We start from the raw sequence: 27,976 nt of genomic DNA, 5'->3' as shown, positions 1-27,976 counted from the left end.
AGAAGAGAGGCGGGCAGCGCTGCGAACGGAGCTCTTTCCCCGCTCCAGTAAACCGAAGGGAAGTGGCCGACCTGGGGACCGGGCACCTATTTCCTCAGCTAGCGGTAAGTCCCAATTCCTTTTTGCTCAGATCATGAATTGTCTGCTTTTTGTTTTCTTGGGATGCAATCCTATGCACGTTTAAACGGAGAAAAGCCCTACAACTCCTAGCGTTCCACAGCCCGCTGTGCTTTTTGTCTGTCTAAACGTGCGTGGGATTGCGCTCTTCAGGACGCCATCCTAGGCATCTTTGGACAGAAAAAAAGTCCTACAACTCCCAGCATTCTGGGAAAATTGTAGGACTTTTTTCTGTCTAAACTTGGGTGGGATTGTGCCGTAAATGTTGGGGATATTGAAGTCATGCAGTGCGGATCCACTGAGTAGGTTTCATCTCCACGCCCTAAAACGAAGCGTCGCTACTTGTAGAAGAAAACTGGTTTTACATTTGTAGAATCCAACTTTAAGAACGCCTGTTCTGGGTGACTCTTCGCGATAAGAAAACCTGGCTGTGCTGCCCAACTTGTGAAACAAAAAGCGAATACGCCCTATGCTTGTTTTACTCAGAAATAAGTACCACTGAGTTCAACGGGGCTTACTCCCAAGTTAAGTGGGGATAGGAGTGCAGACTTAACTGAACAAAATAGGTGAGGTCTTTGGTTCGCCCCTTTTCATTCCTTTGTAACTCAAAAACTCGGACGATCCTGTAGGTTGTTCCTATTTAAAGGTCTTCCTTTGCCTGGTTCCCTATTTTTTTCCCTGGCAGAACTGCCCAACAAAAAGTACCCAAGTTCAGGTTATTATTTATGCAAGGGGATGGAAACAAAACAGGGTATGTGTGGCATTATGCTAACCATCAAATTAAAATTTATCCGGGTGGCTTACGTCCAATAAAAGTACATCAAATACAGTAAAATGATATAAAATCAAGGTAATAAACAACAAAAAGTAAGAGGTAAAGGCAACATAAAAAGTTGGTCCTGTTGACCAGGAAACATTCAGATCTGTGCCCGTCACCCCAAACATAGTCTGTGAAGGCTAGTCCTATGCATATTTTCTCAAGAATAAGTCCTGCTGATTTCAGTGGGATGTACAAGTAATGGCAAATAGGACTGCAGTCACCTCTCTGGAAGCATCCTTAGGCTGGGTGGGGGTGGTACTGGGTTGTAAACCCGCACTTGGGAGTAAGCCACATAGAACTCAGTAGGATTTCTGTCTGATTATGGCTAGGATCAGGCTGTGTGGTTTTCTTGCAACATGCTAAGAAATGCTTTCATGCATGGGCCCCTTGTGGATGGTGTTAATGAGGGATAGCTCACAGGGAGAAATTGTCACCCATGTACGTTTTTCATTAGCAAGATGTATTGTATAGAAAAGCTGATCTTTGCCTCATAGGCAAAACTACCCAGAGTAGAAGTGTTATTGCACAATGAGGCATGTCTCGTTTTCTGGGAGTATAATCTGAATGGGGACCAGGGAACAATAAGCCTTCACTGACTAGGACTGGCACTCTAATTAAAATTGGCCCCCTCCCACCAGCGGAGGCTGGTGGCTGTGATGCCAGTGGGGTGGTGAATCCGCCCCGGGTTTCAGTCAGGACCAGTCAGACGTTAGAGCCACTCCCAGTCAGACTGTGGTGTCCAGCCACTGACATCAAAGCCGCCAGCCTCCCACTTTTTGTTTCACCTTGATGGTGTCCTCAGTCCAAGAGGGGAGCAAGAATGCGCACACAGGGCTGCAGGCAATGCACGTGTCCCCTCCGTGACCTGAGTTGCCTGTAGGCATCCTGCTCAGAACGAATAGCAAAATAGGGCGGGGGGGGGGGAGGAGAGAAGGAGGAGAAGTGAACCCGGCCTGGCCCTCCCGCGTCCAAAGGATTCGCAGCTGTACCAGCTGCATTTCTGTGTTGACATTTTTTTTAAAAAAATTCCCAACCTGTCTTATGCATCACTGCTCTGACTCCTTCCTGAAGCCGGGAAAGGAGGCAGGCGGGGGAAGAAGCGCCGTGGCTCATGTTCTGTACAGCAGCTCTGGTTAGCATCGCTACAGTTTGGAATCCTAAACCCAGTGGAGGCTGGTGGCTCCAATGTCAGTGGGGCGGTGGATCCGCTCCAGGTTTTAGTCAGAATGTAAAGGGGCTTATCAAGGTCCGCACCTTGGATTGCGCCTTTAGAGTTGCGACTAGCTCTGACTGAAACCCAGAGCGGATTCACAGCCCCACAGCCACCAGCCACCGCTGGCTAACCCTCTATGGTCAGGAGGACAGTGACCCTGGCTCTGCTTGCTACAGGATGCCCCCCCCCCCTTTATACCCATGCTCCAAGTATCTTTTCTCCCAGGTATCTTCCGTTGTGCAGGGGGTTAGATGACCTCCAAGATTCCTTCCAACTCCCAAATTCTGTGATCTTGCATGCACTCTCACACCCCGCCCACCTGTCACAGAGAGAAATCTGCGCCACCAAAGGAAAGGTACCTAGCTACTTAGATTCCTGCATTGAGCAGGGAGTTGGACTCGATGGTCTTATAGGCCCCTTCCAACCATACTACTCTATGATTCTATACACTTTAACCTGACAAAGCCAGACCTGTTTGGCAGGTTTGAGCACTTAAGCCAGGGGTGCACAACCTGCGGCCCTCCAAGGCCTTTACTGCAGCCTCCCGACAGTGCCCTGACCCTCGCAGTGCTGTCAGATTCTTCCCACCAATTTCCCTGCTGCCTGTTACTCTCCCTCCCACAGAGATCCTCAGTCAAATCACTCTTTCCCTGCCACTGGTAGCAGGAAAGAGCCATCTGTATCAGGCTATCTGGTATGTGTGCACAGACATAGCTGGCCCTTGGGTCAGGAAAGGTTGTGCACCCCTGATTTATGCTATCCTTCGGTTGTCCAGACCTGAACCTTATAACCCCAGAATCACCGACTTGGAAGAGACCTTGATGTCCTCCAGCTCAGCTCCCCGTCTCATTAGAATATATTGGTGTGTCCTAGGAGATGTGTTACCAGTCTTCTGATGTGTCCTTTTTGCCAGGGGAGGAACAGAGGTACAAACAGATTGCTTGCAGGGGGCTTTTGAAATTAGACCAAGGGCTGTACGTAGTCCTTGGTCCATAGGTTGCCCACCCATGAACTGAAGGATTGTAGCCTCAGTGCTACTTGGCAAAGTGCCCATATGGTAAAAGATTTCCATTTGATTAATAGTTTTTTTTTTGGGGGGGGGGAACAATGTAGACACACAATACACATCATTACAACAACACACACAGGGATACACTAAAATACATCTAAGATTATAAGGTATCTACCTTCGGCTCCCCTTACACAACAAATGCTTATTATTGTTCTCTACTTCTTATCTTAGTTGTATATCATACATTGAGTTCACATTTCTCTCCTAATTTTTAACAAAGAAAAAAGAGAGTTGACCATCTCAAAGATCAGAATCCACATACATGGATATAATTTTTCTCTATTTCTTGTACAAATTCTAAAAAGGTTTCCATTCTGACATAAATTTAATTATTAATCCTTCTTTAATTATAATAGTAAGTTTTGCCATCTCTGCCAGCTCCATCATTTTCGTGATCCATTCATTCGCAGTTGGGATTGTTTCATTCTTCTGCTTTTGTGCATACAATAACCTTGCAGCCATTATCATATAGAGAAAGAGGGTTCCCCCCCTTCTCTTTTACGTGTTTGTCCATTAGTTCCAGGAAAAAAGTCTCTGGCTTTAAATCTATAGTAGTCTTTAATATTCTTTGAACTAGAGACTATATTTGTTTCCAAAATGTTTTAGCTTTTTTACAAGTCCACCACAGATGATAAAACGTTCCATCTTGGTCTCCACATTTCCAGCATTTTCCAGAAACACCCTTATACATTTCAGACAGTTTACACAGTGACATGTACCATCTATACATCATCTTATAGAAATTCTCTTTAAAATTTGTACATAAGGTAAATTTTAAATCTTTTCCCCACATAGTTTCCCATTCTTCCATTAATATATTATGACCAACAGTTTGTGCCCATTTTATCATACAATCTTTTACTTGTTCATCCACTGTCTCATACCATAACAATAATTTATACAGTTTAGCAATAACATGTTCATCATTTGTACACAATGCTGATTCAAACTCAGATTCTATTTGTTCAAATCCACCATTTTTCTTATGTTTTGAACCTTTCCTAAATTTGCAAATATGAAAACCATTGACAGACATGACCTTCTTCCAAGAAATTTTCCCTTGATTTTAATTTATATTCCCCTTGTGACAATTCTAATAAATCATTATATCTTAACAATTTATGCGTGCCTTCACATTCTCTTCTATACATTGCTTCTTGTGGGGATATCCAACGTGGTATTTTTTGATAAAACCTTAATTTATATTTATTCCAAATTCTTAATATAGCCTGTCTTATATAGTGATTATTAAAATCTACATGCACTTTTGTTTTCTCATACCACAAATAACCATGCCACCCATATCTCAAATCATATCCTTCTAATTCTAAAAGTCTTCTATTTTTCAACGTCACCCATTCTTTCATCCACACCAAGCAGCAGGCAGAGAAATAAGTTTTAAAGTCTGGTAATCCCAAACCACCGCTTTCTTGTAAAATTTTTATTTTAACTCTTGGGTTTTTTTGCTTGCCATATAAACTTCGTTATGTCTCTCTGCCACTGCTTAAAAGGTAAGTCCGATGTAATAATGGGTATCATTTGAAACAAAAATATCATTCTACGTAGTACATTAATTTTAATCGTTGCAATTTTTCCCAAAAGTGATAGCTGTAATTTTTCCCATTTTAATAGGAATAATTTCATTCCACACTTTAATATAGTTAATTTGAAAAAGCATACAATTCATATTTGTCAGAAGGATTCCCAAATATTTTACTCTTTTCAATTTGGAAGCCTGTCTTGTCCATCAACTTCTTTTTTTCTTGAACGTTCATATTCTTTGTTAAGATTTTTGTTTTCTGTTTATTAACTTTGAACCCTGCCACTGCTCCAAATTCTTTTAGTTTTTTCATTAAAATTTCAATTCCCTTTAAAGGTTCTTCCAACATGAACACCAAGTCATCTGCAAAAGCCCTCAGCTTATATTTCTCCTTTTAAATCTTTATTCCTGTAATTCGATCATCTTGTCTTATATCTCTGTTCATTAATTCTAGAACCAATATAAGCAGTAAAGGTGACAATGGGCAACTTTGTCTTGTTCCTCTCTGTATCTCACAAGGTTTAGTCAAGTCCCCATTTATAATTATTTGGGCTTTTTGATCGGTATATACCGATTTCACCCATTTTATAAAGTTTTCTCCAAAGTCCAATCTTCTAAAGTCTTAATCAAAAATTTCCAATTGAGATTATCAAATGCTTTCTCTGCATCTAAAAAGATCAAAGCTGCCTGTTTTTCTGGGTGTTTTTCCAGATATTCCACCATATTCAAGACTGTTCTTACATTATCTCTCATCTGTCTCCTAGGTAGGAAACCACTTTGATCCTCGTGTACAAACTCTTGCAATACTTTCTTAAGCCATATGGTAAAAGATTTCCAAGACAAATATTTGTCCTCCTTCCTTCATTTCAGGGGAGAGAGAAAAAGCCAACATGACACCAGCATGTGCTTTAGATCTATCTGCCTTCCCCAGCCTGGTGCCCTTCAGATGTGTTTGACTGCAAGTCTCATCATGGTGGCTGAGAATGATGGGAGTTGCAGTCTAACATGTCTGGAAAGCACCAAGTTGCGGAAGGCTGCTTTAGATGATTATCAGCCCATTTTTATGCCTGAAATGGAACATTATTTGGGAGGGGGGGATTATTTCTCTATATTGAGAGAAACTTAACTCAACTGACTTTCCCCCCCCTGTGAAAGAAACCCAGGAGGTTAGAGTAGATGCTTTTTTGGCAGTAAAATAGCTGACTTTGTTGCCCACTTGTGTTGCAGAGCCCGTTTGATGGGTCAGGGTGTTGGAAGGCCAAAGAAAAGCAGGACGCTCAAGCTGGACGAATATCAGATGATGACAGCTGAGGCAGATGAGGAAGAAAGCGCAGAGGATGCTTTGGAGAAGCGCAACCCACAGCTCAAAGCAATCTATGGAAAGGCAGACTTAAGAAATGGTACCATTGTTAACAATGTTTGCTTTTTCATTTCCACTGTCGGTTACTCCTCCTTCTTGCTCTTGACACGTCTTCCTTTTTCTACATCTTCTGTGGGCAAAGCTATATCTTACACGCAAAGGCATGCATGAAACCCCTGGCAGCAATTGCTGCTTCCAGAGCAGGTTCTCAAGAGATGAATTCTGTTTCAGAAAATTTCTTGGGGGCCGCATTCCATTGGTGGGTGGAGCCAATGGCAAATGGGGTGGGGCTAAAATACCAGCATATTTTAGCTTAAAACTCTTACTGTCCAGTAACTAAGCCTTAGGAGAGGCATTTTGATGGGAAAAAACAGCACAAAAGACAGGAAACCACCACAAAACTGGGGGGGGGGGCAGGGGACAGAGGCATGGCTGTCTGGGGAAGTGAGGAAGTGGCAGGAGTGGGTGCTTTCAACACTTCCTCATTTCTCCCTACTGCTTCTCCATTGCAACCCTCCTCCCCAGAAACTTTCTTCGCTCCAGGATTCCTAATGAGTTTACACCTGCAAGCATGTTTCTGGAACCCTGTCGGAGGGGAAGCAGAGGGAAGTGTTGCAGTGGGGAACTGGAAGGGTTAAGCACCCCTTCACCCACTGCCACTTTTCTGCTCCAAACTGCACTGTCCCTGAGAGAAACAGCTGCTGGGGTTAATGCATACATTTGTATGTAACATACAGTTTGGTTCCAAGTGTTCAGGCTGCATTAAAGTGGAAATTAACTTATTAAATAATCCCAAAGGGAGGGTTAGGACTATGTGGCATCATGATTGAGAAACTGCTGGAGCTTTTAAATAGGTTCTACAGTTTTAAAAAAGCTAGAAAAAGCCCTCAGCCACCTCACCTCATAAAGTTAATTTAAGTGTGTGCAATCCTTACAAACCCTCCACAGCCTCCTAAATTCCTCTGAAGTACTATCTCTCTGAAAGGAGCCACTTGGCTTAGGGAATTCTCTCTACCCTCCACCCCCACGCACATCTCCAATCACCATTCTTCTCCCCTCCCCTCCCCTGTTTGTTTGTTCTTTCTTTCTCTCTCTCTCTCTCTCTCCTTTATTCCACCCAGAGCATACCTTGGGGAATTCTTAAAGAGAATTCTCTTCGGTGGGTAAGAGAAGTTCTGAACTGTATTTGACTTTATACAAACAGACAAGAGGGCTGGTTTTTCTCCTTCTCACTCAAGCCTTTGAGAAAAGTGGGTTCACATGGTTGCAGAGAAACAAAACTAGGGCTGTTTTGTTTGTCAGTTGCCATTATCCAGCAATAGGAAGGGCTGCAGCTCAGTGGTAGAGCACATGCTTGGCATGCAGAAGATCCCGGGTTCAATCCCCAGCATCTCCAGGTAGGGCTAGGAAAGAATCCTGCCTGAAACCCTGGAGAGCCGCTGCTGCCAGTCAGTGTCAACAATACTGGGCTAGATGGACCCAGGGCCTGACTCAGCATAAGGCAGCTTCCTATGTTCCTATGAACAGAAAGCTTTAATAAAAATAGGAGTTTGTGGTTGTTTTTTAACTGGAGGGGAGATAGATATTGCTAATTTATGCAATCCTATGTATGCCTACTGAGAAGTCCCATTATGTTTAATGAAGCTTACCCTCAGGAAAATGTGCATAGGATTCCAGCACAAGTTACTTTTGCAGGAAGGTTTGCACCGTGATGTTCTGTATGTTTACTCAGAAATAAGTCCTGAGTTGTGAGCATGGTACTGCAGGCTTAATACAGTGCCTACCCAATTCTGTCTAATGAATTGACTACCCTTTCAGCTCAGTCTTATGCATGTTTTGTCATTTGTGGGTTTGGTTTTTTTTTTGTATGAACTCTAGCTTCAGTGGTGAGGGAAAGGCACTTAGCACATGCTCAGTTTCGTCATAACTGAGCTCTAGTTTTGAAAACAGACTCATTGGCTGAATCCAGGTGAAGTCTTGGCACAAATGAAGTTATGGGGAGCGAGATGCAATGAGAGCTTGTACATAGATAGGAGTTGCACAAAACAAGACATCTGTTTTTATGAAAAGTTGCTGGAGGATGGTAGGATGAGGCGGGATGGTTGCATGGAGGGGAATAAAATTGGTAGGGGGAGAACGCAAGTGCTCAGTGGTGAAAGAAGAACATTCTGCACATGCTCAGAGGCAATCTCTATTTAAGAACATAAGAAGAGCCTTGTTGCATCAGACCAAGCTCCATCTAGTCCAGCATTCTGTTCACACAGTGGCCAACCAGATGCCCATTGGAAACCCACAAGCAGGACATGAGTGCAATAGCACTTTCCCACCCATGTTTCCCTGCTGCTAACACTGGTGAAATGTAAATAAATTCTAGTAATTCTAAATTAGAATGCATGTATATCCTTCAGGAACTTTGCAGTTTTCTTGCCTGGGGGACACCTCTAATGACCTGTGCATTTTCATACAAATTAACCCAAAAACTATTGGGGAAGGGGTGAATGGAAGAGAAAGCAAATCACTCCCTCCCCCAAACTGGAGAACTCCCCTTCCACATGAACTGCTGCACCTATCCTTCTGAAACTTTGCTGGTTTCTTACTTAGGAACAACTGTAGGCTGTCTGTAACTTTCAGAACAATGGTCCACAAGGAACATAGGGAGAGAAGTACATCCTCTTGGAGACCTCAAAATGTCAAGGCCACTCTTGCACAAAAACCGTTGTGGCTATCATTCTGAAATTTGGTAGACATGATCTCCTCTGATGGGGCAATGAATCCTGAAATTTTTATCCAATTCTTCCATTGAATTAAAACGTTACTGGCAGTTCCCTTTAAAAGAAAATCAAAATATAAACCCTGCACCTATTTTTCTGACATTGGGCAGGTGTAATCCCCTTCTAGGGGGCTACTATGTCTGAAATTATCCAGTTCTGTCCAAGAGAACAAAAGTTACAGTTTTTTTTTTCTAATTTCCCATGGTAGTCAATAGGAAGCATAAAGACTCATTTTTCCAAACCTTGACTCAGGTTTGGTGCTGAGCTGAAGTGGTCCGACTACAAATTGGCCTGAGCAGAAGTGGGATGTTTTCCAAAATGCTGAATCGGGGTCTGAGTTGAAGTGGGGTGGGGGGTCAGTGCACACTTCTTATGTATGTATGTAATCTATACACACACGCAAGCACGCTGCATGCATGCACCACACACACACACACACACATATATATATATTAGACGTGTGCCTAGACTGTGTGTGTGTGTGTGTGTATGCAAATTTGTGTTATGGGCCTGTGCCCTGGATCTTTTAAGACCCTAGTCATGCCTAGGGATGGGGGAGAATTTCTCCCCGAAACTTTGGGGGGCCGAGTGCCAACGCATTTGGTCCTCCGAAGGTTGTTCGGGGAGAAATTCTCCGCCCCCCCCCCCCCCGGGATGGGACTTAGCTTTCACGAATGTCCCTCCCGGCGGCGGGTCCCAGCGGCGGTTCGGCAGGTCTTTGTCGGGGGCGGGGGCGGCAGCCGGTCTTTCGACCCGCTGCCGCCATTACAAGCTAAGTAAAAAAAAAACAAAAACGCCCCTGTGATAGGCTACGTAACGATTAACGTAGCCTATCACAGCTAGATTTGCAAAGTCAGCCGTGATAGGCTACGTTAATTGTCATGTAGCCTATCACGGGTGACTTAAAAAAAAAAGACAAAGCGCGTACGGCTAATGGTGGCCCCCATAGGGAGCTGCCATTCGCGTTCCTTATTTGGTCCCTGTAGTCTACGTAAAGATTTATGTAGACTACAGGGACCAAATAAGGAACGCGAATGGCGGCTCCCTATGGGGGCCGCCATTTGCGTACGCGTTTTTTTTTTCAAAGTCACCCGTGATAGGCTACGTGACGATTAACGTAGCCTATCACGGCTGACTTTGCAGATCTAGCCGTGATAGGCTACGTTAATCGTTACGTAGCCTATCACAGGGGCATTTTTTTTTTTTTAATTTTGAAGTTCGTGGCCGGGGAGACGGGGCGCTTCTCCCCGGCCTGAATTTCGGCCGGGCGAGGTGGGGAGCCTCCCTCCCCGGCCTGAACTTCGGGGGGAGCAGTGAAGCGCCTCCCCCCCACCGCGAAGCAAGCTGCGAGACCAGGTAGGTGACTTTCGTGCACCCCTAGCCATGCCCCTGGTTGAAATGCCTTGCCTAAGGCTTAATTACCAGCAGTAAAGCTTTACACTAAAATATGCTGGTATTTTTGGCCTGTCCCCTTTTGTCTTCAGCCCCACCCACCACTGGAATGCAACCCCCCCCTCTCCAAAGCTCAGTGTGGCCCTTCGACTGAAAGAAGTTCAGCCCCCTGACCTACTGGAAAGCTGTTGGCCAAGCAGCTGGAAGAGAAAGACAGAGAGCTGAAGAAGCTCTCTGCCTTTCACCTTTTGTGAGCTTGAAATGTTCTGCCATTTAAGACGGATTCCTATGCGTGTTTTGACAAAAAAAGTCCTACAACTTCCAGCATTCCCCAGCCAGCCATGTTGGATGGGGAATGCTGGGATTTGTAGGACATTTTTCTGTCAAAACAAGCATAGGAGTGCACCCTTAGTTACTCCTTTTATTTTTCTTGAGAGTTTTCCCCATCCAGATGTCATTTTAATTGTTTGTGTCATTGCTGCTCAGTGGGTTGGCCAAATGGAGGTGCTCCTGAGAAATCATTACCTCTAGTCTGAAATATGCCTCAACAGCATTCCCATTCGATGGTGGTGGTTGTATATATGTATACATGGTGCTTCACAAAGAATGACAAGTCAGACCTCTGCAAGACTTAAAATCTAAAAAATAGATAGATGAGGGAACAAGAGAAGATGGGGAGAGAAATGGAGGTGGAATGGGAAACAAATATGTTATGATTTCAGTTACACATGCGTAGACATCTAGTATTATTGTGCAGTTTGATCCTGTGCTGTTTACACAGCAGTAATTGCCCCCTTTTTCCACAATAGGACTGTATCCAAAGTAAGTGTACATAGGATTGCAATCTCAAATGCCTGTCTTTCTCCTTGCCTTTTGCCCAAGCTGAATAATCCACTTTTGTCTCTTACTTTCAGGAGCTGTTGGCTTGTACAATATTGGTCTGAGCTGCTGCCTCAACTCTTTGCTTCAGGTTTTCTTCATGAACAGACACTTCACTATGATACTCCGAAGGTGGGTACTGGTGAGTCTAATTTCTCACCCTCAACTGAGGTGGTGTTCACTTTCCAAGGTGAAACTAGGAGTTAAAACTGGTGTTGCATAGTGGCTGAGACACTGAGCTAAGGATCAGAAAGTGTCCAGCTAGAATCTCACCTCCGTCATGAACTGGCTAGGTGGTCTTAGACAAGGCACTCCTTCTCAGCCTCAGAACTCCTGTCTGCAATATGGGGATAATAAAAGAGCACTCCTGTGGCCCCTAGACAGAGTCTGGGGGTGCCATAGGATAGTTCAGATTCCTGGATCCGAGGTTAGAGACAGCACTCCAGCCTCAGACCCAGGAGTCTGAGCTCCCCACCCCCTTGCAGCTGGCATGAAGAGAACAGTGCAGCTGCCCCTCTGAGGTTGCAAAGGAACCGCGGAGGAAAGGGAAAGGGGTGTCTGGTGGGCGGGGAGGGGATGGCTTACGCCCATCTAACTGAAATACAGAGCGGGAGGCATGGCGGAGGCAAAGAGCATCTCTGCCACACCTCCTGCTCTGCAGTGGATACTAGTAAGCCTCCAAGTTCAGAGGCTTACGGATATCGGGTCGGATCCAATAGGGTTGTGCCTTAATTCTCTCTTACCCCCACAGGGTTGTTGTAATATGGCTGAAGTGGACTTGAATGCTCAAAAGTGCTATAGATGCATAGGCTATAGCAAAGTTAATTAATTGAAAATGACACTGAAGCTCAGCTTTCCCAAGCCATGTTCAAATGGAGAGTAAACTTCAGTTTAACAAATGAAGGTTTAAGTCCTCAACCATCTTTGACTCCTGTACAGCTGGGGTGGGCAGACTTCAGGGGTCTACTTTTGTTTTTTTACTAGAACCCCGAGATCCCGCAACTGGACATGGGTGCAAGAGACACATGCTTACAATTTAAAAATTCTGAGCCCCAGGAATTTGTTTCGAGTACTAGAACTGAACAGCCCTTCCTCGCAAAACCCCACTCCGGGTTACTCCAAGCTTTCTTAATTTCAGCAGTATAATTTAGAGTGGGAAGGAAGTTGTTTTGTTCCCGCTGCTGTTAAACAATTGGGAGTTGGAGATCCTTGCTGATTTACTTCAAATCGCCCAGAGATCTACCTTCTTCCCACCCTGTGGTACAGTACTGCCAAAATTTATGACATGGTAAACGTGTGATAGCGTTTAGAATTTTTAAAAAAAAGATTTCCATTGGGATAAGTATGATTAGAATGGCAGCCTTAAAGTAGGAGACCCAGTTTTTCCTGTCTGTGAAGGAATGCAACTGTCTTCCATTTTTGTATTTAGTTTGGTTTTGGGATATTATGGGGTTAAATCTTGTGTGTGGTGGTGGGGGCATGCATGCTGGTCAGTTTCAGCCCAAAGCTTAGTAGTTTAGAGATCAGAAGTTTAGTTAGATTACAGGAGTTAGGATGCCTGCTCAGAAACCAAACTTCCTTGCAGGAGGTTCAACTGAAGGCCAGGAGGAGAAGATGTAGAAATTTAGGTTGCAAAATGAATAACAAACTACCCTCCTGATTGGTTGGCGTTTGGGAGGGAAAACACTAATTTTAAGATATAAAAGCCTATGGCAGAAAGGGAGGAAAAAGAGACACCAAGAGGAGGAGGAGGAGAAGAAGAGAGAGAAGGAAAGAATCCCATAGTCCTAGAGAAAGAGTTATTACTGCTGGAACTGGAAAACAGGTTGAGAGTGCTGGGCCTATGACAGTAACATATTGCTTGGAAAATGAACTGGGATAAAATAGGGACACAGTCTACTTAGGTTAGCTGGATGCATTTATCTCTGGTTGTTTTATCACCCCATTGCACATATGGTTTTGTATGTAATGTGTGTGTGCATACCCATTCAGATTGTAGAACTTTTTCGTATTAATATTTTTCTTTAATAAACGTAGATGTTGTTATTTGAAACCTTGTGATCTCTTTTCTTTTGAGTTATGCATCCCATGTCTAATAGCCAACCCGTACACCTGAGAGCCAGAGAGTTTTAAGGCTGGTTTGGTGGAGGCAGCCAGAGGAAAAAAAAGATTTCCACCTGGTGGCAGCAGAGAAGGCCATAGGTAGGGAAAGGGAAAAGAGTGGAAGTACACATTTTTGCCTGTTCTCCCTTCCTTTCATGGAGCAACGTGTTGCTGGTCTAACATGTATGATCATAGTTTATGATTTTTCTTTTGCAGGATCAAAGTGCCATTTGAAGCTGCAGAGCAGAAAGCAAGTGTCCCTTACCAAATGCTCCTGCTTTTGGAGCAGATGCAACGGGGCAAGCAAAAATCTGTGCAACCTCTAGATCTTGCCACTTGCCTGTCAATGCACAATGTGAAATGTAAGGAGAAACTGAAGGCTTTTTTTTTTGTTTTTCGTTGGGAGGTAACATTTGGAACGAGTGTGTTATTTATAATCACCCTCCCCCTTATGATTTAGGAATAGGGAAGTGGGTCCTCTGATGAAAGGTGGCAAAACATGATGGTCAGGCTGTGTTTATTGGGCGAAAAGGCAATGATGGGATACTGGCTGGCAAGTGTGTGTGTGTGTATCCATTCGGATTTTAAAGTTAAAGCTGGAGAGAATATAGTGGTGGAAGTGGGTTGAGCATATGAGAATTTTGGAAAGTTACAGAGGAGCCATATAAATAATCCATTGTGCAAACATTCGGTTGTAATTTCTCTCTTTTTGTTTAGTGTTTGTTCTGTATGATGCTTCACAACTCTTCCTAAATCTCTGGAACCTAATTAAGGGCCAAATCACCAATGCAGATCTGGTAAGCATCCTCGTTTAGCAAAGAAAAACATGCTATCACTGTGTGGCATACAAGCCCAGTGAATTAATTTTGCACAGTTCCGGGTGGGGCAACACGTGGCCTGTGGGCTGCATGCAGACCCCTAGCCTTGAATGTTGCCCCAGTCACCCCCCGCAGCTGCCAAATGTAAAGCTGTGGTGGCAGCAGCAAAGCAATGGGTGGTTTGCTGCCGAATTTTCATGGCAAACTATGATGGTGGCCAAAAAAGGCCTTGTTTTAAAGCTAAATCTGGCCTTTTTAGGTCACCATTGTGGTTTGCCTCCAAAATTCAGTGACAAATGACTGATTGTCTTGTTGCTGCCTCCACTGAAATTCAGCAGCATGCAGAGCTGGATGTGTGGCTCTTGGGGGGTTCCAAGGGGTGGTAGAAATTGGCTCCCAAAGTATGCAAAGTTGTCCACCCCGCTTTAAAGAAAGCCCAGACTCTCCCTGCAACACCCTTGAACTAGCAGAAAGCCTGCTGCAGGCCTGTATTGGGAGCCCTTACAGAGAGCTGCATATAGCTTGGTAAATAAACTGGTTCAGCTTCCAACACACTTCCAGCACGTATAACACTGGTGGGTGTGGGGGTGAGGTTAGGGTGGAGAAATGGCACGTAGAGAAAAGGATAACGCCCTATCCCACGTCCTGATTTGAATCCACCCCCCTCCTCGTGACTGCTTTCATTAAGAGAGTATGCAATTGGAGACACATGATTATTGTAACAAGTAGTTTGACTCCTTCCTAAGTTATTCCCATTTTAAATGAATGTTTCAGTGGAGAGCACTGCTAAGGTGACCATATTTACAACAGCATGAATCAAAGCTTATGATCAGTAGTGAGGTAATTTTAGGCTCTGGACCTAATGCTCTTGTGATGGGGTGTGTGGCTTTTTAAGATAGTTATATGTATTACTTCAATTACTTCAAAATATGGTAAGCCAGTTCTGCTGTTCTTGGGGGCCTTCCTGTTCATTATGGGCCTCTAGGCTTCTGCCTGAAGGCGCCACTGCTTATGATCTGGGAATCAAATACAGGCCAAGATTTCATCTTGGATCAGTAGCCAAATCATATAATGACCAGTAGAGGCTGGTGGCTCTGATGTCAGTGGGGTAATGAATCCACTTCGGGTTTCAGTTAGGGGTGCACGAAAGTCACTTACCTGGTCTCGCAGCTTTTCGTGGTGGGGGGGAGGCACTTCGCTGCTCTCCCCGCGAAGTTCAGGCCGGGGGGGGAGGCTTCCCGCCTCACCGGGCTGAAATTCAGGCCGGGGGGGGAGGCTTCCCACCTCGCCCGGCCGAAATTCAGGCCGGGGAGGAGGCGCCTCGCCCGGCCACGAAATAAAAAGTTAAAAAAAAAAACACGCCCCCGTGATAGGCTACGTGACGATTAACGTAGCCTATCACGGCTAGATCTGCAAAGTCAGCCGTGATAGGCTACGTAAATCGTCACGTAGCCTATCACGGGTGACTTAAAAAAAAACAAACGCGCGTACGCAAATGGCGGCCCCCATAGGGAGCTGCCATTCGCGTTCCTTATTTGGTCGCTGTAGTCTACGTAAATCTTTACGTAGACTACGGCGAAAATAAGGGCAACGCAAATAGCGTTGCCTTTATTTTTGCCGTAGTCTACGTAATCTTTACGTAGACTACAGCGACCAAATAAGGAACGTGAATGGCGGCTCCCTATGGGGGCCGCCATTAGCCGTACGCGCTTTTTTTTTTTTTTAAGTCACCTGTGATAGGCTACGTGACGATTTACGTAGCCTATCACGGCTGACTTTGCAAATCTAGCCGTGATAGGCTACGTTAATCTTCACGTAGCCTATCACGGGGGCGTTTTTTTTTTCTTTTATTGGAATGGCGGCAGCGGCAGCCGGTCAAAAGACCGGCTGCCGCTCCCGCCCCTGACAAAGACCCGACGTACCGCCGGCCGGACCCGCCGCCGGGAGGGACATTCGGGAAAGGTAAGTCCCATCCCGGGGGGGGGGGGGAATTTCTCCCCGAAACTTCTTCGGGGGGCCGAACACGTTGGCGCTCGGCCCCCACAAGGTTTAGGGAGAAATTCTCCGCCATCCCTAGTTTCAGTCAGAACCAGTCAGAAGCAGCTATCCAATCAGAGCCACCAGCCTCCACTGATAATGACCAATCCCACTTATTGACATTGCCTAGCCAGATAGAGATAGACCTCTTATGCTGGCATGAGGCCTATTTAGGTAGGGAGGAATGCGTAAATAAGCTGTCGTAGAACTATTAAACAGCTGGTGCATGAATTGCAAGCCACATTGCTTCCTAATAAGTGAAGTAAACTAGCTTTATAGCAGATAGAAATGGTTTACCCTTACCACGTAATGTATTATATGAATATAACGTTCTTTGTACAGGGCTAAAAAAACACTGAATTTGCCCCAACGAAATGTCATATGCTATGCTCAGAATAGGTTAGGCAAATTGCTTAATAAACCGAAACAGCATTTTTTTGCAGAATTTGGAATAAATATTATGAATTGATCCATGCACCTCTGTTGAGCTTCTTCCCGTTCTGAAAGCAGGATTGTCATTGCTCTATTCAAAGTGACTCTCATGTCTATATAATACATTACCTGGTAAGGCTAAATAATTTCACCATAATCTGTATTATATTTTCTTTACATTTAATTTAATTAAAATACTGATAAATTCTAAGATGGTGACTTAATTTTAAAAAATCAAATGGATTCAACACACACACACACACACACACACACACATATATATATATGTACATATATATGTATATATAATGTTTATAAAGTTGTTTTATTTCTAATAAAATAAGAAATATTTTCCTATATTTCCAGGACGCAAGTCCGGGTTAACCCTGTTGGAGGGAAAATTCTTGTTGCAAAGCAGGGAAGTGGACTTGATGGTTTTCTGTTCTGACTATAATGGAAATCCGGTTGAGGCCTGTCAGTGAAGTCACATATCAGTTCTTAGATGCAATTGAACACATTATTCATTCACTGCTTGGTTCTCCCCCACTCCCTCCCCACAATCCCTTTAAGGTTGAAAGCTTGACTCAGCTGTATACCGTCCAGCTGCAGGAGTACCTAATGTGTCAAAAATGCTCGCTCGAAACAAAGAAGGACAGCCACATGCCGATACTTCCACTTCCAGTGTTTGATTTTGACTCTTTTCTGATCAGGAATTTGGTAGGTTTATAGGGGTTGATAGTGCTGTGATTTATGGTATATAAGTGATGGTCACGGCTTGGCTTCCAATATGGTAGCCTTCTGATGCCCTCCAGATGTGATGGACTGCAACTCCCATAATTCCCAGGGGCCATGTTCGCTGAGAATATTGAGAGCTGCAGTCTAACCCATCTGGAGGATCCCCAGGTTGGGAAGGATACCACATGGTGATCCTGTCCTGTCCTGTCGGGGGCATGCACACATACAGGGCTTCTCCACATGGCGCTTTTATCCTGCTATTGAGATTGCTCACTCAAGGAGGTTTGTAGGCCCTTTAGATGATGCCGTCAACCTCCAGGTGTCTCCTGCACTAAATGACCTTTATTCTATTTTTTTAAAGATCAGAGATAATGAGCTATCGAATTACAGTGCTTGAGTTTCGCTTGAGTTCCCTCATGAAAAAGGAAAAGCCGTAATAACAGGAGCTAGGCCACAGCATCATCTAGTGACGCTAACATATGAAAGACTCAGATAACGGGGGGAGGAAGCATGTCTAAAGGGAGTCCGTCGTGATCTTGTATTTAAAATGGAAGCAGAAAGTCCCGTTTTAAATATGGGATTTTAGCCTGGTGTAGAAATGCTTGCAAAGCACAAGATGAACTGGGCAGAGACTCCAGAATAAGGGGGGGCAAGGGACAAAAGAAGGCTAAAGTTCATACCCTAAGACTGTCCAGGGCGGCTGAGCCCACCCCTTAAGGGTGATCAGGTTAAAAAAAAAAAGACGGCTGTTGTAATTGAGGCTAATTGTTAAAGAAGAGAGGGAGGTGCAGCCCAGTTTTTAGGACTCTGCAACGAACCACACCAGCCTGATGCCCTCCAGATGACAACTCCCAGAATTCCTCACCATTGCCCATTGTGGCTGGGGTAGAGTACCAGGGTGAGGAATGGTGAACTGCACCATCTCGCTTGCTGTGCCTTGGGAAGTTTGCTGTAGAGGAAAGAGCCGAATTGAGCTGAGAACGAATGTGTGCAGAAGGAGACAGAGTTGAGGCTGAGGATGGAGAGTTCAAACCCTGAGCAGTAAACCTCTCGTTCATCTAACACTCCTGAAGACAGGTGGACCCCTTGTATTTTATATTTTAAAACCCACGACATGGTTGCTTATTGTATCATGAATGGATTGGCTTGAGGTTACATCTCTGAGGGTTAAAAGTTATGGGAAGATCTGTTCACTTCTCAAGGACTGCCTGGAGGACCAGAAGTGAGAAATATGGTTAAAATGCAGTCCCATATCTGATGTTCATCATGTCTAGGCCTAGCCAGTACCAAAATGGAAGGACCACCTGGAAACCCCATGGATGCTGCTCCCAAACTCCTTTGAGGAAGGGTGGGACAAGAACTGTAACAAATTCACAATAAATTGTGCTTACCACTGGGGTGGAAAGTAAGCCTATCAGGGATCATGTGCAATGGTGACGGAAGCAGGGGGGACATTTTCTACAGACCTCATGGCAGTCAAAGCATGCAGTTAAAGGCAATATACTCTATGGTGACCTTCCCCAATCCAGTGCTCTCCAGACTGCTTGGGCTACAACTCCTGTCACCCCCAACCACCCAGTTATTGGCTGGGCAATGATGGGAGTTGTAGTCCCATCATGACTAACTTGAGTGCCGTTTTTTGGCAGAAAGATAGGGTATAAATAACTAATAACTAATTGTCCAACATTTTTGGAGGGTGCCAGGTTGGGGAAGGCTGATGTGGAGTTTAAATTAAACTGAAGGAGGGGAAAAAGACCGGGTTAGAGGAGATTAATCTCTGCTCTTTGCCTTATACAACTCCCCTCTGTGTTTCTAGGAGGATTCATTGCGTTGTTTCTTTGCACCGGAACAGCTGACTGAAGAAAATACCTGCCACTGTGACCAGTGTGGCAGGAAAACCCCATGTGTGCGGGTAATGCTGCCTTTTTGGGGAACAGTTGAAATATTCCCTGAAAATTCCTGTCTTGAAACTTCATGCTGTTTCCATTTTAGGATGGGGTTCTTTGTTTATTTAAGATATTTATATCCTGCTCCTCTGTGCCTGGAAAATTCGCAAAGCAGCTCTGTGGCTGTTGCCAAACACAGATCTCCTGGAAGAAGCAACCGTTCTTGCTTGCTGAATGCCGGGCCCAGATGTTCTGGAGGGAAAGGCACACTGGTTATTCTCCTGGATCTCTTGTCATTTCTTACTTTGCAGTTCATCTGTGCCAGCCTCCGTGTGCCAGTCCTCGCCTTTCAATATTGGCATGTGCATTGATTTTTGCAGGGCGTGAAACTAACGTCTCTGCCCCAGACGCTGACTTTGCACTTGAAGCGCTTCCACTCCAAGGAAGGCAGCAGGACTCAGAAGGTCAGCCACTCCTTGGCCTTTCCGCAGACCCTAGATTTCGGCCAGATCCTGACACCAGAACAGTATCACCAGGATGCCCAGGAGAAGGTGGGAAACTTAGTCACATCACCATTCAGTCTGCTCTTAGGAGACATCATGAAATGAGCTCAGAGTTGCTCCAGGTTTAGCAAGGGGATCCCTAACCTGGACTGAATTTTCAGCTGGTCTAAGACTGCATCAAGGTCTGCCCTGATCAGCCAAGTGCCTCCTTTGACGATGGTATGATTTACTCAAGGCAATGCAGAGAAGTATGAGTCCCAAGTTTGTATTTGGCCCTTCCTTGTTTCTCTGAAACTTGTTCAAGATGCCCGTAGAATTACGTGCCAGGAACAGGCCCCAGACAAGGATGCTATTTGGGCTCCAAGGTGGTCACACTCTTGCTCTGTGATCTATGTCAGAGGAAGACATCTTTCTCTCCCCTCCCCATATCTTCTCTCCCTGCCCCCCATACCACTGATATTCTCCTCCCCAGAGCTGCGTCCCAGAAAGACATAATGTCAAAACACTGTGACAAAAGGTACAATGTTCTATTCCAGATGTAGGCAGCCTGGTGCCCTCCTGGTTATTTGGACTATAACTCCCATAAGCCCCAGCCAACATGACAAATCATCAGGGATTATGGGGGATGTCATCCAAAACATCTAGATGGCACCAGGTGCTTATCCCTGGTGTATCTTATAGCAGCACTATATTCCTATATATAAAGTGCCTCGATTGGAAAGTAACATTGAAAAGTGATGAACTTCATCTTAATGCCGCTTCCTAAAGAGACTCTTGTCAGTTTGTAAGTACTGCAGTGATTAGTGGTGATCCATCTCACCCCACATTCTGTCTCCTGTTAGTAGCCAGTTAAAAATATACATGTACCAGCTCAGGCTAGGGGAACTGTAGCTTATCTGTGGGCCATCCAGTGAGTTTATGGTGAGGTGGGGCGAAGCTTCAGCCAAGGCCTTTCCAGTTCACATTTTTAGTCGCTATGCAACACTAATGCTCGTGGTCTTGGGTGCTGCAGAGCCGCTGCCTGTCGGAGTACATAACATTGAGCAAGGTGGTCTGATACTTATAGGAACATAGGAAGCTGCATTATACTGAGTCAAGCCATTGATCCATTTAGCTCAGCACTGTCTACGCCAACCTTCCCCAACCTAGTGCCCTCCAGATATTTTGGACTTCAGCTCCTATCAGCCCCAGGCAACATGGCCCGTGATCAGGAATTATTGGAGTTGTAATCCAAAACAAGGTTGAGGAAGGCAGACCTTCAAAGAGCAGCACTTCACAGAGAAAAGAATTGAGATGAAGTGGGAGTTTGATGTGCACAATCATTCCTTGGTGGCATTTAGCAGACAGAAAGGAGGCTTTTTGCATCTGGTTTGTCCTTCCACTGAAAGTGTCTCTGTGTGGCTCTTCCCAGGATGAAGGGTTGTATGATCTCTTTGCGGTGGTTGCCCACTCGGGATCAGCTAACGTCGGTCATTACTGCGCATACGTTTGGAGCCTCACGGAACACAAGTGGTATTGCTTCAACGACTCCAGCGTCTGTCAGGTGAGGAAGCCAGACCTGTTGGCAATGTTGTTCTCCGCTAGCACTGAAGGTTTCCCTGTGTTCTGCTCGCCCTCCTAATTGGAAGGGGGAACAGCATGCAGGGGAAGCCCTGCTGTTATCTCCAATCACTGATTGGAGATAACAGTGGGGATTCCTCTCCCTGCTAAAAAAAAGTATTTCCTCTGTGCATGGAGAGGCAGGAAGCGATGGTTCTCTTCCTGTCTGTGCATGGAGGAAAATGCTTTTTCCACCATGCACAGAGAGGCAAGGATCGTTCCCTCCTTCTCTTTGCACTACAACTCCCATAAGCCCCAGCAAGCATGAGCAATGGTCAGGGATTATGGGAGTTTCCGTCCAAAACATCTGGAGGGCACTAGGTTGCCTGCCTCTGGTGTAGACCAGCCTTCCTCAGCTGTGCATGGAGGAGAAAGCATTTTCCTCCATGCACAGACAGGAAGAGAACCATCGCTTCCTGCCTCTCCATGCACAGAGGAAAAGGCATTTTGTCTGTGCACATAGAGGCACACCCATGTCTTTCTCTGCACGGAGAAACTGTGGCATGAGATCAGGGAGCGGGCCTTCAGGGGGAGTGTCCACACCATCATGCTGTCTGCCCCCCCCCAGGGGTGAGCCAGAGAGCAATCCAGCCGCCTGGGATTTCCCATTCCTGGTCTACTCTAAGTATGACTAAATCTGGATCCAACTTCATAAGAAAAAAAATGGTTAGTTCTGTGTACTGTCATGCTTTCTCAATTGGTATGATCGAGGATTTGAATAGGGATGCCCATTGCTGCAATTTGTGCAAATTCAGCTGTAATTTGTATAAATTGCAGAACCTTCCCCTCAAAAACCTTCTCTCACAAAAATGTGCAAAATTCCTGGAAAATCTGCAGACTGTCCCAACTCACTGCAGATCAAGTCGAGCCCTGCAGTGGGAACCAAAACAAAGTCTGGGGGGCCAAGCCTAGGAAAACTCATCGAACTCCATCCTTGAAACAGATTTCTCTAATATCCCTAGTTTTGAATCATTCTCCTGAGCATGCTCCTGTTGTTCTATATTCTGCAGGTGTCATGGGATGACGTCAAATGTACCTACGGAAAAGCATCTCTCCGTTGGTAAGCAAGGATACTTGCTTTTTCTTCTAAACCTATTGAAAGGGTAGGGGTGGTGGTGGCATTAAGTCACTCTTCCCCAACCTGGTGCCCTCCAGAATCTTGGACTACAGCACGCACCATCGCCAGCAAGCAGGGCCCTGAGAATGGGAATTTCAGTTTAAGATATCTCGAGGGTACCAGGTTGGGGAAGACTGTGTTAGGACCATGGGTGGCTATGTAAAAAGCAACATTAAATGGTTACATTTGGTTTTGGAATGAACTGATTCTAGGGTAGATACAGGGTACAGTTCCACAAGCGTTTGAAGCCTGAATACTTCCACTCAAGTTACTTTTCAAATTCAGCAGCTTAAGTGGAAAATAAGTTATGACAATTGCACAAAGGCAATCAGAAACTGAGGGGCTAAGTACAGATTATGTGCAGGCACCATCTTTTCTGTCTCTTTTGTTTTAAAGCAACTTTTAGGAGGGGGTGATGCAGGGAGGGGGATAGTTACTCCTTTCCTCAGCTTCCATTTCTCTACTTCAAATGGCTCCTCCTGAGTGGTTTCTCACCTTCACAGGGGCTAATATTTAAAAATAAAAATGCAAAAATACACATTATAAGGCCAACTCAAAGGACACAATATACTGGGTTCTTCAGAACTCTTCATCAGGCAAGATGGTAAACAAAGTAAAAAGTGGAGGAGATGAAAAAGTCATGGAGACTGCATTGGCTTACAGTCTTAAGGTGGAAAGTGAGAGGAGGCTGCAGACATTCAAATTAGGCTGTTCCAGGTACTGAGACATCTTACAACTGGGATATCCTCCCAAGGGTTGCTGGGAAGAAGAAACAAAGAAACAGTGGTAGAGCCTCCACTTTTGAATTGGTGAAATCCAGCTGTTTGCTTGAGATCACTTCATCCTTAGGTGAAATACAGATTCCTTGTTTGATGGAAACAGAAATAGAGTGAAGTAGGCAGTTTTCATATTGACAAAGCTGGAGATAATTTCAGATCTATTAGGTAAAAATTAAGTCAATGGAAGCCGAATCGGGTAGTTTTATCTAGCAATCCTCCTTGTATATGGATGTTTTCAAGGCATAAGACTGCAGCTGTAATAGACTAGCTGGAAGTTTGGCTATTGTGAGGATGGTGGAAAAGAAGCAAAAAAAAATGCCCTAAGAATGTAAGAAGAGGCAACCTGGATAAGTCCAAAGTCCTGTCTAGTCCAGCATTCTGTTTCCCACAGAGGCCAACCAGATGCTTCTTGGAACCCCACAGGCAGGACATAAGTGTAATAGCACCCCCACCCCCCGCACTCATGTTCTCCAGTAACTGGTATTGTGGGCACTAGTAACACAGAAGAAGGTTAAATGCTGCAAAAGAGAGAAGCATTGAGCTATAGGATACATTGCAATGCCTTTCGTAACAGCATCAGGAAGCCAGGGGAATCCTGCTTCTTTAGGCAGGATCTCCATCCCCCCCGCCCCCCGAAACCGACCCAAGTGCAAACCATTTGAAATCTCCATTTGTGGCAGTTTTAAATCATAGAATCATCATAGAATAGTGGGGTCGGAAGGGGCCTATAAGACCATCAAGTACAACCCCCTGCTCAGTGCAGGAGTGCAAGTCAAAGCATCCCTGACAGGTGGCTGTCCAGCCTCATCTTGAATGCCTCCAGTGTGGGAGAGTCCACCACCTCCCTAGGTAATGGGTTCCATTGTCATATTGCTCTGTCAGGAAGTTTTTCCTGATGTTCAGCCAGAATCTGGCTTCCTGTAACTTGAGCCCAAGAGTCCTGCACTCTGGGATGATGGAGAAGAGATCCTGCCCTTCCTCTCTGTGGCAACCTTTCAAGTACTTGAGGAGCGTTATCATATTTCCCCTCAGTCTTCTCTTCTCAAGGCTAAACATGCCCAGTTCTTTCAGTCTCTTCTCATAGGGCTTTGTTTCCAGTCCCCTGGTCATCCTTAATCATCATCCCCAGGAGATCACCTTCCAAGTCCTTGAATTAAAATTTCCTGTAAATCTCCCCTCCTGAATCATGAGTAGCCAGCTACTAAAATGTGATTTAGGTGATCATGACAATTACCCCGGGCATAGAGTAAGCTTTCTGGCTCTGTGGACAGTGGCTGTATATGGTGCTCATTTAAAACTTCCCATGTTAAAAGGAGGTTATTGCACATTCCCTCTCCCTCCCCTTTCTTTGCAGCAGTAAAACCCTTACAGCAGCCTTCCCCAAATGACATCAAAGTGGAAACTGAAAAAGAAACATACTTTAGGAGCGCAATCCTATGGCTGCTAGACAGCGGCTACATGGCCATAGGATTGGTCAATTCCCGGAGAACCGCCCTCCATCCCTGCCACCTCATAGGCAGTGCGGATCGGCCGTGCTCCGCGCTCGTAAGGAGTGGGGGAAAACAGGGCGTTCCTGGCGATGGGGCGGTTGGAAGTGCCAGTACGACACTTCCTATGTGTTGTCCGGCCTACCCACCCCCCCACCCCATGCTCTGAGGTCCTGTGGCTAGACAGCTGAAATCGGCTGTCGAGCCACGACTGCAGGGCGGCTGGAGCATGGAGGAGATGCACTCCTCACCACTCCTCCCGCTCTGCAGTGGATAGGCAGTCGTCTCCGAATTCAGAGGCAGCCATCTCCCCCCATTGGATTGCTCTCTAAAGCTCATTGAAGAAAGATCATTTTTCTTCCTTGGCACCCCCCTCACCTCAGTTTGGCACCCTCCTCAGCTTAGCGCCCCAGGCGACTGCCCAACTCACCCACCCCTAAGGCCAGCCAATGGCACCCACACAGCTCTTCACTCTGCCTCCTTCAAAAAAAAATTTTTTTTAAATAAAAAATCGAAAAACATTAGGGCACCAGGTTCTCCTTCCTGTCCCTGAATCAGCTGCTGTTCAGCAGGCAGGAAGAGAAAGCAAGGCAAAGGGCAGGGGGGGAGAGAGAGCAAGGCTAAGAGGTGGTGCGGAGAGAAATAGTGAGGTTAGAGGCTAGGCGTTGAGAGAGAGAGCAAAGGGGGAAAGGTCTATGTGGACGGAAAAAGATTGGGTGAGCCTGGAAGAAACTCTCTGCTTTTTCCCCCTCTCTCCCAGCCCCACTATTTTTCTCCCCTCTTGACACAACTCTTGACTAGCCAGGCTCCCATGATAGCCGTTATTTGAGTAGCCACATCCACTGTGGGAGCTATTTTGTGATGGTGCCCACAGCAGTTCCTCAAATTCCCAAATGTGCCCATGGGTCCAAAAAAGGTTGGAGACCCGTGGTATAGACACTACTGAGCAAAATGGTTAATGGTATGACTCTGTATTAAGGTAGTTTCCTATGTTCCTATGAACACTTTTGGATACTGATATTATTATTATCATTATTAAAGATTTATACCTATTTTGTTCAAAAAAATGAGGACTTTCTCCCCCCACCCCCCACCCCCCTTCCTGTAGGGGTGAAACAGCCTATCTCCTGGTCTACATGAAAAGGAATTGCGAGCAGCACTGATCCAATCCATGAGACTTCGGGACAACTAGAGAGAGGTTCCAGCTAATATGTCCAGAGTTGTCGCAGACTCTAGCGAGATCTTTGAATATCATATCCGTAAAGGAGAATGCAAGTGACAAAGCAAACGAAAGGCAGCAAGAAGGGAGATCTTTCAAAAAGGAGGATCAGGAATAAATATGTACCAACATTGTGCTCTGGAAGACGAGATGAAGAGCAAGGGAGCACATTTCTTTGCAAACGGTTCTGGAAAGTTGTACAATCTTACTTTCAGGAGGGCCTCATGCCTAGCTATTATTTCTGCATAAGGAGAAATATGTAATAGTGTGTGTCTGTGGGAAATGGAACCATATACCTCAGATTGCATTCTCTGAGCATGTCCAATTATCTTCTTGCATTCTTTTTAAGGCACGATTTTAGGGTGTTTTAATTGTCATAACTCCCCACTCCCCCAAGAGACAAGGGAACTGTGAGCTCTTCTATATGAGCCATTTACTGTGCACTGGTGCAGTTGTTTACAGATTCTTTAGACAATGTCGTGATCCTCCAGTTTTGCTTCTGTTTTTTAAGAGCACTTTCCGGGGGGGGGGGGTTAGTGTGGGGGAAAAAGGGGGTATTATTTCTGATGGTGAAAGAAAGGGTACTTTCCTACTTGTGTATTTGTGCTATTCCACTATAGCACAGTGTCACCTAGAGGCTATGTAGTGGAAAAGCAGGAAAGGAAAAGCTGTGTAGAGCTTGGGTCTCAATTCTGCAATGAACATGAGAGCAGATATGGCAGTTAACACCCTCATGTAGAAAAGCTCCATATGCTAGGATGCTAAGAATTATTGTAAGAGATCCCTACTCCTTCCCTTCTGGCTTTCACAAAATGAGTTCCCAGGATTTCCTGGACAGAAGCACAGGCAGTTTAAACCAGCTTGTCTGTAGCATAGATCTGCCCGCAATCTCGCCATTCCTGCATCCTGTTCCACCCGAGCAGTGACTCTTGGTTGTTCCTTGTAAAACAGACCCTGCTCTTCAAAAGGTGGAGAGGAAGGCAAAGCAGATACTCACATACCACCAGTATACCATTTGATGGACCCAAGAAACCCAGGGGTTGCCATCTGCTATGCATATGAAAACCAGCTGCACTATTATGTCTCCTGAGCACATGTAACAACCCTGAGGCCTTTACTCATGGCTAGGCAATGTTATTGCAGCCATCTGTAAGTCGTTAGACGTTCCCTGGTGTGGACAAGTCAGTGAACTGAAATTGCAAGCAGTTTACTCTTTTAAAAATGACTTGATAGCCTGATTTTACACAGGCATCCTTAAGCCCATTAAAAAAGAGTAATGCAACACAACATAAAATACTACATACAGCCCATTCTATCTTGCACTGAAGTATCTGGCTGGATAATGAGCAAATTCTTATCTTAGCAGTATAGATGGGAGTTGCATAGGATTTCTATTAGCATCATATTTATTTTCCCCCCATTTATTTCTAATGATTGTGTAAATCTGGTCATGGGGACTTATGCTTTCTGTAAAACTGACTGACATGGTTAATTAGTACATACTCTATTTTATAAAAGGTGTTTGCTTGAAAATAAAACAATTTAAGTTATTGTGAAGGAGACATACTGTTGTCAGATTACCTTACTTCTACATTGTCGATTTAGGAAAACATGACTTTTTTGATCTATGGTTGGGCAATGCCTTTATTGGGATTAATCAAAATGTCACAAACTAGTAATCAAGTTTTTGAATTCTCCTTAACTCTTTATCAGGCCGGATATTATGCCCTCCTTCCTATATTCAGAATAATGGCCTCCAGTTATTGGAGTAACTGATACCTTGGAAAAATTAATCTGCTTATATTTATGTTCCTTAAATTATATTCACTAATGAGCATAGGTTCAGGTTGCAGTCCTGTGCTCACTTACTGGGAAACTATATCCCACTGAACTTGGTAGGCCTTACTTCCAAGTAAACATGCATAAGGATGAGTGTGGTTTCAAATGTAAGACTCTCAGGATACCTTTACTACATCTGGTCAGATTCTGAGGAATGCCTGTACTTCTGCAACAGAAATCCAGTTGTGACATATTTCTAGCAAATAGTTGATTTTAGCTGCATTGGAATTGCTGGGAAGAAGACTACAGACAAACGGC

At 44.9% G+C, this 27,976-nt stretch overlaps 1 protein-coding gene across 5 annotated transcripts; it reads left to right on the top strand.

Moving 5' to 3' along the window:
• Positions 1-27,441, top strand: USP18 (ubiquitin specific peptidase 18). 5 transcript variants are annotated; one of them, XM_084809270.1, is made up of 12 exons: positions 1-104; positions 2,376-2,505; positions 5,990-6,162; positions 11,200-11,296; positions 13,484-13,629; positions 13,985-14,064; positions 17,125-17,271; positions 19,106-19,201; positions 19,556-19,726; positions 21,090-21,221; positions 22,288-22,337; positions 25,769-27,441. In XM_084809270.1, exons 2-12 carry the CDS (start codon positions 2,447-2,449, stop codon positions 25,821-25,823), a joined length of 1,206 nt encoding a protein of 401 aa, XP_084665396.1. In that variant the 5' UTR covers positions 1-104; positions 2,376-2,446; the 3' UTR covers positions 25,824-27,441. The 5 variants fall into 5 exon arrangements, with proteins under 5 accessions (XP_084665396.1, XP_084665397.1, XP_084665400.1 ...); XM_084809271.1 differs by lacking the exon at positions 2,376-2,505; XM_084809274.1 differs by lacking the exon at positions 19,106-19,201.
• The last annotated feature ends 535 nt before the right edge of the window (positions 27,442-27,976 follow it).

Source organism: Heloderma suspectum, chromosome 7, assembly GCF_057233095.1.
Source record: "Heloderma suspectum isolate Gila_16-S chromosome 7, 16-S_ref, whole genome shotgun sequence".
Taxonomy (NCBI): Eukaryota; Metazoa; Chordata; class Lepidosauria; order Squamata; family Helodermatidae; genus Heloderma; species Heloderma suspectum.
Note: the sequence above shows the minus strand (reverse complement) of the source record. Positions and strands in the feature narration are given on the sequence as shown.

What these genes read in the sequence shown, in the direction of transcription:
- USP18 (XM_084809270.1), top strand. Translation starts at nt 2,447, where the DNA reads ATGCACTCTCACACCCCGCCCACCTGTCACAGAGAGAAATCTGCGCCA. An exon ending in TCTGCGCCACCAAAGGAAAG is followed by an intron (nt 2,506 to 5,989) that starts GTACCTAGCTAC and finishes CTTGTGTTGCAG; the next exon opens with AGCCCGTTTGATGGGTCAGG. An exon ending in CTTTTCTGATCAGGAATTTG is followed by an intron (nt 17,272 to 19,105) that starts GTAGGTTTATAG and finishes CTGTGTTTCTAG; the next exon opens with GAGGATTCATTGCGTTGTTT.